Consider the following 14,671-nt stretch of genomic DNA (forward strand, 5'->3'; position numbering starts at 1 on the left):
TTGTGAGGGGATCTCACTAGATTCATTACTTGACACAATACTTCTTATATAAAACAAGAAGATATACAGGAATATTCTCCTTTGCCAATTTTCTACTAGCAACGTTTATATTAATCGTTGTTCATGATGTAATGGTAGTCCTTGGTTCTCGTCCTCCCTCCACAAATTGATGGCGTCAAAATGACCCCTCCATTCATACACATCTCTATTTCACACAACACACCATGATGCATGTTCCTACATTCACATGCAATTCTTTCTCGTTTGGCGATCCCATCTACATACATACGTGCATATTCCTGCATTCGGGCAATTAATTCATTAATTATGAGCTTGACGACGTTGTACCTACCTCAATTGGGTAAACTACATTCATCCTCCAGATGTACCTTTTTGAAGAGTTATCGCACCTGCATATTCACTTCGTTGTTGTAATCTCAATTCGGGTTTCTGTTCTATGCTCGCATATACATAAAATACACAATCACATACATGATGGGAAGTTTTAGATCATCGCCCCTCCTTCTGATCTCTCAATATTATGTCTTAACTAAAATCATTTGCCTTACTCCGTGCATAACTACGATACCGAATCCCGATACATGTTACTCCTCTCTCATTTCAAGGTTTTTTATACATGCCCCATACATATATACCTCATCTCACGTTCACGTTCAATAACCTCGTGGGTACCCAGCCAAACCGGGGAAAGCAACCAGCAACCAAGTGACGTGGGCAATAAATACTCGTCCAAGTACGGGGGGTTGATTTCAAAGTTGCTTCAGGTTGCTGCCGCATTCCACATCTCATGAACTATACCGAGCCAACAGAAAAGCCAACGCCTGCGCTGTTCATGTGAGTTCACATCTTATCTTGTTCTTATCATGTAATGTCAACGCTGGATTCGAGAATCAAGATGCCGAGGTTGGGATGGGCGACAGTAATTACGAAACATGACTACTGAGATGGCCGTTTGTTGTGCTGGTCGTTCCTTGATCTTCCTTAATCTCACAAGCTCTTGGAGGGGACCCCTGGGCAAGCTGGGGTACCTTATCCCGAATGATTTTATTCATTGGATTTGGATGCTGCAAGAATGCAAGAATATCACCATGTACCTATCTATATCAGGGCAAACAAACGGTACGGGGAGCAGTCGATCCATACCCTTACGCAGCTATTGTACTTCGTACATGGCTCAACTGCTCACAGCCTCACAGAGTCATAAGTTAGCTAGCCACTCTCACCGTTATTTGATGACATCGAAAGGATTTGATGCAATCCCCATAATTATCTCAACGCCCTAACCCAACGAGCCAGCAACAAGCTGCAGCGAAGTTTTCTTCACCTGCAGCTAATCAAGACTCACATGGTGCTAAGTCGATAAGTACAGCAAATTCATGCATCTGAGCGGATTTTTACTCGAAACGATGGATAAAATGTCCATTTACCGGCTTTTTTAACAATGAAATGACTCTTTCATTATTACGATTACGAAGTTATTCAGATCACCAATTGAGACCATTCATAGCACTTCTACCATTGATAGTATCCAACACCATTCAGTACCATTCATCAAATATGACCAAAATCTAGTTGTGTTGCTGAGAAATTTTCTCCACTGGAAGATTTTTTACGCTCTCGTGTTTCATCGTGAGGCGAGAAGTTTCGCTGGCAAGTCTTGTTCGTTCATCGCTTGCTTTGCTTTGCTTTGCTTGTTTCTTCAATTTTTGACAGGTGGTGATGGATGATGATGGGTGATGATAGGAACCACGTCAGGTGAAAATGGAAACATTTTTAAAGCGTCCCCATTATCCACGAATGAGAATCGAGCTTGTCGTTCCGATGCGAAAAAATCTTGGGAGTCGAATGAAATTAATTCGGAATTGCTTAGAATTATACTGTACTGTGCTGTGCTTGTGCTGCACATGTTTGCTTTGGATAGCTCAATGCTTGTGAAGTGGGAATATGAATATATTTCACCGCATATCTTTTCCCTCTTGTGCTTGCAGATTGTTCATGCTTCATATCTTCCGATTTTTCATCCAAAAGTGCGAGACCGAGAAAGTTGATTCACATATTCTTACATATTGAAAAAAAGTGCACGCACTGCGCCTTTATATTTCTGGATTTCTACTGCATTTACTTACCGATACTTCCCTCCCACCCCCCGCCCCCTCGTTTTTGCTCTAGCTGCTGGACAGCTTGGTTGCTTGGTTACTTGGTTGCTTGGTGACTTTTGCCACAATCGCATATCATCACCGCTTTTTGGGTCTTGCACCTAATTTTAAATTGGCGGAAAGGTGGAAAAGGTATTCATGTCCTGTAGTAATATATTCGACTGTTTACCTTCTCCTTCCAAAGTTCTTCGAAAGTCGAGTGGTAAAGCGAAGCTTGCCAATTCTTCGAACATGGACGAAGATAATTTGGCTTACGGTACGATGGATACTGATCGACCCGAGGCTGCTGCTGGTAGTAATGAACGCATCGAGAGACCTAAGAATGATAGAAGAAAAGTAAGTTCAATACTCCCATGCCTCTTCAATTCTTTTAATTGTTGAATTATCACGGGTTTTATCTAAAATGCGAAATTCCACGGAAAATGCTGATAAATTTTCAGACTACCTACACTTTCCCCATCAAAATTATGCCATCACCAAAATCTTCCACTACATCCGGCACCAACCTCACCCCAGAATTCACAGAATTCGATACCCAAGCTTACTACAATGAATCCTTGGATTACAACTATATTTCTTCCCGCTTCGCCTTTTCCCTCGGTTTAAAACCCGATGCGGATCGTGAAGCTAAACCAAGGTCAAAATCCGTATCAAAACCAAGAGTTCCTTTTAAACCAAAGACCCTGGCAAGATCTCAAACTGCACCAATTGCTGAAATTAAACCACTTCAACGATCAAGGACAGAACCCCTCTCAAGAAGAATTTTCTCCCCTTTGAGTAGAGAAAGTACGGTTTCGGAAGATGCACCCGCTCCTCCATCGACAACAGATTCATCTCTTCCACCACGGATTCCACCGAGAAGGACTTCTACAACTGCTACTCTCGTGCCTTCTAACTCTCAAGCTCCTCCTGTTTTCTCATTTTTGGAACCAACGCCTGAAGCTATCTCAAGATCAAGTTTAACTAGCCCATTATTTCCAGATGCAGATTTAAATCCATTTTCACCAAGACCCGGAGCTACTTTTAGTGCAATGGTGGTGGATACACCACCTCGAACGCCTCAGCGACCAAAACCATTACACTCTCATACCGAGGGACAACCCAGTCTTTTCGAAGCCTTAAATTCACATCCCGTGATCCCCATGCCAAATATCCCCACAATCCTTACCGAAGAACCCGAAGGAATCTCCGAGGAACCAGAAGGAATTTCCGAAGAACCAGAACGAGATCTCGAAGGAATGGGAACTGGTACTGGGATTGGTATGGGTTTTGGAATCGGTGAGGAAATTCGCGGCAGGGAAAACCAAGATCCAGACTCCATGACAGGAGATCTAACCCTGCATTGGAAATCTTCTCCTCTGTCGAGATACACACAACGAACGGTCTTTTGGATCGTACCACATGCGAAATTCGACATAGTCTTCGGACACGACGAAACGGATTTCAATATCCCGATCCAAAATCCTCCGAAGTGGGGACTTGGTACTTGGGGAATCGGAGGAGGGGAAAGAGGGAGAAGGGGAGAGAGAAATCAATTTAGAGAGGGAATTAGGAGGGGTGTTTTAAAGAAGGTAGAGGAGCAGAGCACATTTTCGCTCTTGTATAGCGCGACAAATCTCATGGATGCTTGGTTGAGACCGCCTTATTCGGCGAATATGCGTTCGCATTCTGCGCATTCGGATTCAAAAACGCCCTTACTGGGAAACTCAAACGAGAATGAGAATGGAAAATATGGGGATCATCACGAGAATATCCACCATACGGCTCTTACCTTTCCAGAATTGGAATATCAACTTAGGAATGAGTTGAATTGTACGGAGGAACGCAGACGCAAACATGAGGGAAAACGCGCGGTAAATATTTGGGATGTTAGAGCTGGGAAGGCGGTTCTAGCTGAACAGGCCAAGGGAGCTAGTGGAGAGATTAGAAAATTGGTGGGGGCCGTGGTGAAGGATGTTAGGGAGAGAGATGGAGGAAGAGATAATGGGAAGAAAGTTAGGCAAAGTCCAAATCCGGCTGGAGTTGGGAGAGCTCCTCCTTTGGAAGAAGAAGCTGAGACTGAAGCTGGAACTGGGACTGAAATTACACATGACAAAATTGCTCATGTAGAGAATGCTCCTAGCTCTGCTGCTACCGTTATTGCCCCATCGAACTCAGATGTTGCGATCCCAGCTCAGCCCAAGTCTGAAAACGAAGCCGAACTTCCAATCTCCGCTCCCCCAACAGACGCAACACAAGAAGCATCTCAAGCGGCCAGCGAGCCCCTCCCCACACCACTTCCTAACCCTCAAACCTTCGAACTCTCTCCCACAACCGCAAATGAGAGTCCAAGCTCTAGTCTGCGCGTCGAATTCACAGATGCCCAAATGCAAGCCCAGATTCAGGCGCAGATGGACCGTGAAATGGAGAGGGAGATGGAGCGAGAAATGGAACGAGAACTCCAGGAGCAAATTGATGCTGAGATGCGAGCTCAGGCTCAAGCTCAGACTGAAGTTGAAGCTGGAGCCGCGCCTCCAGCTCTTCCTCCTCGTCCTAAACGCTCTGAAACCCATTTAAATGAACACAGTGAGCAAGAACACGAAGAGGAACAAGAAACCAAAACCGAACCCGAACCCAAAAACCTCAACATTCACGCCTCCATCTCCAAAATCCGCTCCGCGCACGCCCATCACGACGACGACTCCGCAGACGAAGAAGAAAACGAAGCAATGTCTGAAATTATGATATCTAAAATTCCCATCCAGCGACTTCATCTCGCTGATGGTGCGGACGATGCGTCTCTCGAACAGATGTCTGTGATTAATTTTTCGCTCCCTGATGCCACTTTCGGGACGCTAGAGGAGCGTTTTGAGAAATTGTGGGAGTGGGAGGATGAGGCGGTGCATGTTGAGAGGGCGGTTTGGAGGAGTAGGTTTAGGGGTGTTTTGGGAGAGTTGTTGAGGGTTAGGGTGAGGGTTTAGGGTTTGGTGGGTTTAAGGTTGGAATTGGTTGGGATTGGTGGGTTTGGAGGGGTTGGAGATCGCGATGTGGAATTCTAGATTGAATGGATGGATTTGGATTTGGGATTTGGATATGAATGGATAGGAACAGACACTAGGAGTTATAAGTAACCAACCTACTTATTCTTTCCTCTCCTTTTCTTTCCTTTTCTTTTCCCTTCTTCTCCTTCCTTCCTTTCATCTATATATCCCAAAAAGCTCCATTCTGCTCTGTCCTCTCCCCGGTCTGAGAACTTGATGTTGTGGGGCCATTGGACTATGGACCGTCGCATTCTCCTTACGCTTACGTTAATGCATTTATTATTGCTTGTAAGGTTGTTAGTTGTAACGGGTGCGCATGCATGGACCCACTTGACAACGAGTCCGGAATGTGGTCTGGATGCGGAATATATGCAAGATGCGGGGTGTACTTGCTGTACTGATGTACTTTGAACATGGTATGGTGTGGTGTGGTGTGGTGTGGTGTGGTGTGGCGTGTTCTCTTCCATGATCTATGGTGGTGTGGTATTCTACATATACAGGGACCATTCTATTCACAGAACACTCGTTTCAAATAACTAGCCAGCTATTCATATAGCGATTGCTATCGATAGGTATTGGTGTCTATACTTATACCATTACCTATCTATACTCAATACCCGGAGTCCTTCATTCCAATTTCCACTTCTTTCCTTTCTCTTTCCCTTTCATTTTTTTTTACAACATTTTTTACTTTCGCTATATTATTACCATTATCGTCATCATTATTACAGGATATCCCTATCATCGAATATCATTGCGTGAGCGCATGGGGCGTTTTTGTTGTTTATTTTTATAACTACTTACTTATTAATACATTGGTTGATTGATTGTGGATTCTTTTTTCTTCATTCATTTTCCAATTTTTTATTTTTTTATTTTTTTTATACCTGTTATGGTTTTGAGGATTTTTTCTGTTTTGCTTTGGACTGGTTTGGATTGGTATGGTATTGGAGGAATGGATGAGATGAATTGAGATGGATACATACTTTCGTTTGGGAATGGGGATATTTGGATGCAGGATATGATAGGATGTGGTGGGGTGGAAGGATGATGGATATATGAATGAGGTGGTATGGATGATAGGATGATATATGAGATTGATGAGATGATAAGACGATGGATATACTTATGTGTATGAGGGATGATATATACGAGATAAGATACGATGCAATAAGATAACATGAGATGAGATGAGATAAGATACAATTACACAATATAACTCAAATACTCAAACTTTGCTAACTCTATCTACCATGTGAAATGATTTAGTGTCTGTTATACATGAATGCTTCATAAAAACTTAGACCTCTGTACCAAATACCAAATACAAATACCATAATCCTCCCTCGACCTCTCCACAACAGTCCCACCTCAAAAAAACGAACACCACCCAATATACATAGCCGTCAGATTCCTCGGATCCGTCGCCTGTTTAATCAACTCATCAACATACCCCTCCACACTAAGCGGTACACTTTCCCCCGGCAACAAACCCTTCACCTTCCTCCGAATAAGATCCAAGACCTTATGCGCGCTGAGCATACCATCATTCGCGGTATCCCTCTTCTTCTTATCTACTTTCTTCATAAGATCCAGTGTCGGATCATAGATAAACGCTTCGAGGATCGTCATGAGGGTTTCTTCATGTTGACGTAGGAGTTTGATGGTAAGTTCTGAGGATTTGCGAAAAGGGCCTTCGTAGCCGTACATGCCCATTGCATCGACCATGTTGTGGGTCAGACGGAAAGGAACTTGTTCGGGTTTGGTGAATGTTTTGCCTTTCTCAAAGAGACAATTGAAATCCACGTGGAAGGTTCCTCCGTTTCCTTCTTCGAAGAGTATATTTTCCGTGTGACGATCTCCTAGACCTAGAATTGTGCCCACCATCGACATAACGGCACAGGAACGAGTATAGCGGAGTCTAGCAGCGAACCAAGCTGAGGGCTCGGGGAATTGCTTCACAAACCATTTGTGAAATACAGGGGGGAATTCTCCGAGGACCTTCTCGGTGAAGAATGGGAGTTGTTTGTCGCCTTTCATTGCTTCTTCACAATACGCGTCGAGCTCCGGATAATTGATTCTTTTGCCAGTAGGTAGGTATAGACTCAAAAGTATTTGACGAAGTGTTTGAAGTCCTTCTATCCATTCTATGATACCACATTCCTCGTTTAGGGGGGTGACGGCATATGTTTTAACGTACAATTGACGTCTACTTGATTCGGCGTCGCGCTTCAAAGCTCTATTCATCATACCATTAAACTCCATCAGACGTTGATCCATTCGGAGGTCATCTTTTGGTTTGCAAAGCAGGCCATAGTGTTGTCCATTTGAAGCCAGAGCATTCAATCGTCGAGGTCTTGCCAAGGAATTTAGGACCAAAACGTCGTCTTCAAAAGAATTGATGGTAATAACATCACGAGAAAAGGCTTTATGTGTTGCTACTTTGTCAGTGAGTGTTGGTAAGGTTGCTGTCAATGCAGCCTCAACTGGGCAAGCAAGTAAACATGGCACGACCTTATGATTGAATTGCAGGTCTTTGGTTAGACTCGGTCTAGACACCTTTGATCCTTGAAAATCTCCAACTTCACAAATCCTCAGTATCTCATTGGTAAGAGCTTGTCCACTTCTGATCAGTGCCTTGATATCTATGGTACTGTTATCGGTCCTTCCCGATACTTTTTCCAACTTATTGAGCAGCTCGGTTCCTTTATTTCGACGATCTATTTGCTTCGAAGTACTTACAGCCAACAAACTCCAGAGTGACTGTTGAGGATGAGCGGACACAACTTTTAACATAATCAACTGGAGGAATTGATTGACCTCCTTGTGTGGATGAGTAATTCTTGATACAATTTGTGGCAAAGCAGTATAGAATATATAGGCCGGCATTTTGGAAATGTATTTCTTGAACCGAACATGAAGGTCGCTTAACGTCTTCGTTCGCAACTGAGTCATCTTGCTGACAAACTCTTGAGAGTGACGCCGCGAATCAATCTTTTGACTGAGTTGAGTACCAAGGTCTAACCAAAGTGTCAGGATACGAGGCAGAGTTTGGTAAACATATTTGGTACCATGGCCTAAGGACCGAAGGTAATTCGAAATGACTAGCGATGCAGTTTCTCCGGATAAATAATTATCATCTTGCCTCTCTAATGGTAAATTACTGGCTGATTCTAACAGCTTATTATAGTGGCGTCCCAGGTAATAGTGGCCTTTCTCCCATGCGTTATGTGTCTTTGCAGCGAGTTGATATTGGGCTCGCAGAGCAGATGAATTTGTTTGACCAGCACGGTCAAGCCACTTTGCGAGTAGAAGATGAGCTCTTGCCTCAAGGAGATTTTGATGCTGTTTTCGGTACATATCATCAGCACTTGCCATAGATGCCTTATTGATTTCATTGTGAGATATGAAAGCATTACTATCGATTGCACCTTGAAGACTTTGAATCGCTTTTCGATGCTGTTCTTCCTTCCATAAGAGTCGTGCATGCTCAATCTTTGCTGACTCATCACCGAGCTGTGAGGCATGGAGTACAGCGTTGAAAGATTGATGAATTGCATTTCCTTTTCTAGCAAGGCGTGCACTAGTCAACCAGGCAGAAGCGAGATCACCCTTTGTAAATTCGAGGCTGAACAGAAAGTTAGAAGTGCTAATATAGAGGTGGTAAAACCTCGTAGGTTGATGTATAACATACCTGGACAATTGCATGGCGGCTCGTCTTATACCCAGTAAATATTGTTTGTCATTCAAATAACCACCAATTGTTTCGAGCCTCCGGTCAAGGGACTCGAGGAGCTCTTCCCTCGGTGTCAGCTCAGTGCGATCAAAACCAGCAATCATTTCCAGCTCGGTGAGTACATGAAGCTTCAGCATAGTATCGTGGCAAGACCCAATTGATGAAGTGGTAGCCCTTGACAAAGAGCAAGTAATTTGCTCTCTAAGTTCCTGAATAGTTGAAACAAACCGCGTGGATTCCTTCTGATGTAAAGCAAGTAGGGATTTTCCAATGCTGACATTGAAATCTTCCTCTACATTGCGACCAGCTATCGACGTATACTTTTCCAAGGCAGCCCATCGACCTGTCGTCCACGAAGCCTCTGCGGCGAAAGGTAACAGTTTTTCTATTGTCTTGGTGGCGGTTTGCATACCTTCGACATAATTAAGTAAAACGTCTAGAACTAGTTAGTATCAGTTGAGAACTGCACACTCTATTAGACTGACCATGTTGCCCGGATTCCTTTAAGCAGTTAAGAAGATTGAGTTGAACGTCAACATCTCCAGGATCTTCTGCAAGTTTAATCTCATACCAACCCTGTGCTGCTGTCCAGCGTCCCGCCTTGCGATGCCCAAGGACTATCTGATCAATATCTAACACATGTAAATGGGCCGATATTCCCTCGATACCATCTGGCTCGTCGATTTGGGTATATATCTCTTGCAGTCTCTCTAAGTCTGCGATTTCTCTTGAAGCATCCTTCTTCTTGGTCGCTCGAACATGTCGGATATGCTGCTCCCAGTTAAATAAAGCTCTAGAGTATGATTTACATTGTATAGCTCGAGCGGAAACGATTTCAGCCGGAATATTTTCGATAAGTCTAGTTACCCTTTCAATTTGCTCTACACCATCGGTGGTTACGCCACCAGCTCGCGCGTCTCGAACAATTGCAATCTGCTTCGCTTGAATCCAGCGGGAAAGGTAATCGAGTACTCTAAAGACGGCCTGTTTATAGAATGTCAGAAATAGAATACAAGTTATTTCAAGGGAACTGCGGCACATACCTCACTACATAACTTTAATTCTTCTTGCTTGATATGGGATGTCGAAGGCGGCTCGTACTCTAAAACGCCAAGCAATTCTGCGCCAATAGTATCTCTCTCTCCATCTGTTCCTTCGGCTACTATGTGGAGAATCAGATATGGCAGGAGAAAACTTGCTACAGAAAGATCCTTGATTCGGATGGCTCGAGACAGAGGAGTAAATATCAACTCTGCATTGTGATTTTTAGGTTTCTGTAAGAGGTCAAGAACGAAAGTTCTTAGCCAATTGTTATACTTATTTATCCTGTCAGGTTGAGCATTATCGGGTCGAAATATGGGGTACGTAGTGGTTTGAACTTCCATTTTCAACACCTGGAACCTCGAGGTAAGGAAAGGCGTAAGAGTAGCTTGCACACTCTCCGGAAGAGACTCCCATTTCTTGTAGAGTGGATTATTGACATCCTTCTTCCCACCCATCAAAGTTGGTGCGCAGACTGCTGAAAATCCACTTTTAGATAGTAGCTCCTGCATAACAAATGATAAGAAGCCTTGTAAGGTTGTATCGGTTGCAGATAAAAATGCCTTGACAATAACCTCTTCCAAAGTAAATAGAACAAAATCAGTAGTCTCCCCAGCATCATGGAAATTCATGATAACCACCATCTCCCGCTGTTCCCTTACTGCTTCCACTCTGTTTGGATCAAGACAACCTATCAAGCCGATGCATTCTCCCGATAGTTTAGCGATTTCATGATGAGACTCGTTAAACTTAACACACGCATCCATTATTGAACGCACAAGCTTACCAACAACCACATCAGGCTGTTCACTCACAGCTGATGCCTGAAGATATGACTGCTGTGATTGAAGTAGATTCTTTAACTCGGATAAAGCTTGGGCGACAACTCCAGAATTTTCATGTCGAATTCTACGACTGAATATCTGGAATGCATTACTGACGTCTGTAGGCCTTCTTATGACGTTGAGTCTGCGCTCTATATCGCCGAGCTGCGGAAAATCGGACAGGGATGGCAAGTCGACAATTTTGTTTTGAATAAGAAGGGATCTCTCTTCCAGAAGGTACTGCAGAATATGCTCTGAGGTTGTTTTCGTAGTATCGTCAAAGGAATGCCAATACTGTATTATGGTGACAAAGGTACTTTCAAGCATCCACTCTACGTCTTCATCGCCAAGATATCGAAGCATAGCCGACCATGCTGAGAAGGCTGATGTTTGAAGGTCTTTTTGAGCCAAGGCGGACTGCAGGCAAGCACATATCTAGATGTAATGAGCTACCATACATCAAATAACTTGAGTGGGATTTACTTACTTGTGGTCGAGCTGCACCCATGTAGGTCTTGCCAATCGTAACCATCTCCTCAATCGCTTTCACATTTCTCTTTTTCTCAAAAGTAGACTGTTCATCCCTTATGTCATTGATGATCTCTGATATGCGAATAATAAGACCAAGATTGTGATGTTCTAGAAATGTGGCCATTGGATTGTTTCTCTTTCGACTTTGGTCGGGGCTTTGAACATTTTCAACAAGAAATTGCAAAGCAAGTCGAATCTAAGAGAGTCAGCTTCTATTACATCTAACGAAGGAGAATTTACAGAGTTTACCTACCCGTGACTTTTTATTATCATCAGCAAGCCCGGCCACCTTAAGAAGGTGCAGAAAAGTGCCTGGTAGATCCATTTTCAGAAAATATTCAAAATCAAGTCCTCGTTCCTCGAAGTCCGGAGAGACGAAATTTAGTACAGACATTGTATGGCTTTGAATATCTCGAACATCCTGAACAAGCAACAATGCCATTATATGAGAAACATTAGGCTTGTCCGTACATACTCGCCAGATCTCCTCGTTCCGAGCTTGAGCAATTTTTTTAATGGTTTTCACATCACGCCACAGCACTAGCCATGGCAATGTGTATGCTTGTGTGAGAATAAGGAATTCCGGAACGTTGATTTCTAACAAATCCGCCATTAACTGAGCAGTTTGTGGCCGGACAAGCAAGTCCTTCACTGCAGCAATAGCAACACTATCCCAAAACGGACTAAATAGCCGTTCCACGGGCTTTTCGACAGTGCCATTAAGGTTTGCCAACTTCAGTATCTAAGTAAAATTTTAGTATTCTCCGTCGTTACAATACAGCTCGACTTACCTCATTGTAGGCCGCGTTCGACACGATTAAGTTGGAATGTCCTAGATATTCTACGAGCTTTAGCAGTACAATATTCAGGTCGCCATCAGTCAAAACCCTAACATTGTAAGCATGAGAAAAGTACGTGCGTGTTTTGAGGCATACGGACCTTGCAATTTGACCCCAAGCAAGAACACATGTCTCTTGCAAGTGAAGGGTGTGCTTTTCGCACAGATCTCGCAAGATAATCAGTACATTTGTCCTGTTCTTCAGAACCAGATCTTGTGGGGCTTTCGGTCCCTGGAGAAATCCAGGTAATGTGCGACTAGAACCACTCAGTAAAAGTCTAATTTACAACAGGTGAGCAACAACATACCCCGCAGCGATTCTCAGTTCACGCATAGAACTCTGAAGAGATTTTAGACACCACTGCCCAACAGCGGAAGTTTCCAGATTGAAAAACTCTTCATCTCTAAAATGCATAGCAAAAGCCTTGACGGCTACCATTGCTAAAACCCTTGTCCGTCGTGAATCGTGAAAAGCAGGCGAATTGATCAACGTGGTGAGAATCAGAATTGCTTCAGTGCCAGTCTTCTGACACAGATCATCGTCCAATACTGCAGTTTTCGGGAGAAGCTTTTCGCACACGAAACATTGAGATGACGTTATGTTTTCCAACTTGTCTCTTGTAACAGTTAATGAACCATATGCTGCGCATGGTAACATAGATAAATAATCGATAACTTTGCACCGATCAGGATCTTTCAAGCCCGCGAAACGTTGCCTAGAAGAAGTTAGAGTAAAATAAGAATAGTCGACTTCCATACTAACTCGGCCAACCTGCATAGACCATCCATGTCTATTATCTCTTGATCACCGAACAGAGAATATAGCTTGGCGATGATTTCATACAAAAGACCTTCTTCGGAATGTATTTTTCGACGTTTGCTAGGTGGAGATGATGGAGCCGATCGGGCTCCGGTATCCTTTAAAGCGAGCAGATTGAAATCGTCATTGAGAGAATCCGTGTCAAAACGAACATGAAGCGGAACAAGCTCGCGATCATTGTTCTCTGATGAACGGCAAGCCCGAGTCAAAACAGCTGAAGCATTCTATGCTAGAGTAAGTCAAAGCCGGGAACATGGAAATTTTACAAACCTGGAAGTCATTTCCCACTATAATACTTGCCCCCTCATCAGCGATCACAGTGCGAAGTTTGGGAAGTAAGAACGAACGAACGGTTCTACAGATCGAGTCGTACTCCCTACAGATATTTGCCAAATGCAACAGGGCCTGGCAGAATACAAGATTCACATCCTTATCAATAATATTTGAGGGGGTTGTAATGAGATCTGCGCCAATAATTGCAAGGTAGGCATAGCCCTTGCGAAGCAAAGACTCTGACAACGAAGTCTGGATGGACGATAGAAGAGCGTGGAGTGCACAAAAGAGCGCAACCGTTGGGACTTCGTTATCTTGTAAGAGGCCAGGAGATATCCAGACCTTATGCAACTCCCAGGTCGAATGGAACGAGTCAAGCATCCATGCTAGGTAGTCTTGAAAAGCGGGTGTTGCATCTTGAAAAGATGCGGCTTGGATCGAAACCTTTACTAGAATGGACAAAATGCATATCGCATGTTGAATCGCACCTGATGCATCGCGCAGTCTATATGTACATAGGAGAGATGATTCATCCAGATCTTCTCCATTGTCGAACGAAAAGGCTGAAAGTTTCAATTGATTAGAAGGTAGTATAAAGTCAATTGGTTTTCCATGCGTAACAAGGCTAAGATTGTGAAGAATAGTGAGAATGCCTGGGAAATATAAGCAATTGTTAAGTGAAGCACATTTGTAGGTATACTTACTAGTTACACTATCCTTGAGGTAGGAGAAAAAGACGGAACCAAGTCCCCAAAGCTTTGGCGATTTTGCTACGACCTCAAATGCGGTAGAGAGAAACAGCTCGATCTTTTCATTGAGCTTTTTGCAGTCTCGACGGCCTAGACATGACAGAACGCGCGGAAATAACCATATCCAGAAAGGTTCACGGCCGCGTGTTCTGAGTGGTCGATCCTGAGTGGATACATAATTGAGTATATTGGGAACATCTTTGACCGTCGAAATAAAAACATCCAATGCTTCACAAGCCTGATCAGTGACATTTTGGACATTCATAAAAGGGTCATCTTTGTTGAGTCTCTCCAAAACTACTTTTGAGATAACATACAAAAGCTTATGTTTGTGCTCAAGCATAGCATCCGGATCCGCAAAGTCAGCGGGATCATTTTCCCGATTAGAAACTTCCGTCATGAGCAATTGTAAGTCATCATGATCGACCTGTCGCGACGGTTTTTTCGTGGAGAGGTTATTGATTAATTGTGCGGCCATAGTTGATGGAGGGATCTCCCAAACTCCTGGAGTGCCGACTGGCGGGTCATGAGGCCCCATCTTTCCATAACCATCAATTATCACGACGGCTTCCACAAGAAATTGGCGATTGGTCAATAACTTATTGGAAAAATAAGTTGTCGACGCGTTCCTTACACGAAAAACAATTGAAAGTTTCACGGTT

General features: G+C 43.5%; 3 protein-coding genes across 3 annotated transcripts; 1 reads left to right on the plus strand and 2 right to left on the minus strand.

The window, feature by feature from the left end:
• Positions 1 to 1,292: 1,292 nt before the first annotated feature.
• Positions 1,293 to 1,927, minus strand: SS1G_11595 (predicted protein; the record flags this gene model as incomplete). Its single annotated transcript, XM_001587552.1, has 3 exons — positions 1,293 to 1,324; positions 1,367 to 1,403; positions 1,733 to 1,927. The coding sequence occupies 3 exons, from the start codon at positions 1,925 to 1,927 to the stop codon at positions 1,293 to 1,295; spliced, it is 264 nt and encodes an 87-aa protein (XP_001587602.1).
• Positions 1,928 to 2,315: 388 nt separating this feature from the next.
• SS1G_11596 (predicted protein) lies at positions 2,316 to 5,137 on the plus strand (the record flags this gene model as incomplete). The annotated part of the gene is made up of 2 exons (XM_001587553.1): positions 2,316 to 2,513; positions 2,618 to 5,137. The coding sequence occupies 2 exons, from the start codon at positions 2,316 to 2,318 to the stop codon at positions 5,135 to 5,137; spliced, it is 2,718 nt and encodes a 905-aa protein (XP_001587603.1).
• Positions 5,138 to 6,425: 1,288 nt separating this feature from the next.
• SS1G_11597 (hypothetical protein) lies at positions 6,426 to 14,487 on the minus strand (the record flags this gene model as incomplete). The annotated part of the gene is made up of 13 exons (XM_001587554.1): positions 6,426 to 6,441; positions 6,651 to 7,711; positions 7,940 to 8,825; positions 8,892 to 9,369; positions 9,419 to 9,917; positions 9,977 to 11,233; positions 11,286 to 11,525; positions 11,805 to 12,071; positions 12,121 to 12,217; positions 12,476 to 12,883; positions 12,931 to 13,211; positions 13,339 to 13,823; positions 13,965 to 14,487. The coding sequence occupies 13 exons, from the start codon at positions 14,485 to 14,487 to the stop codon at positions 6,426 to 6,428; spliced, it is 6,498 nt and encodes a 2,165-aa protein (XP_001587604.1).
• Between the last annotated feature and the right edge of the window lie 184 nt (positions 14,488 to 14,671).

The sequence above is a fragment of the Sclerotinia sclerotiorum genome, genomic scaffold (assembly GCF_000146945.2).
Source record: "Sclerotinia sclerotiorum 1980 UF-70 scaffold_18 genomic scaffold, whole genome shotgun sequence".
NCBI lineage: Eukaryota > Fungi > Ascomycota > Leotiomycetes > Helotiales > Sclerotiniaceae > Sclerotinia > Sclerotinia sclerotiorum.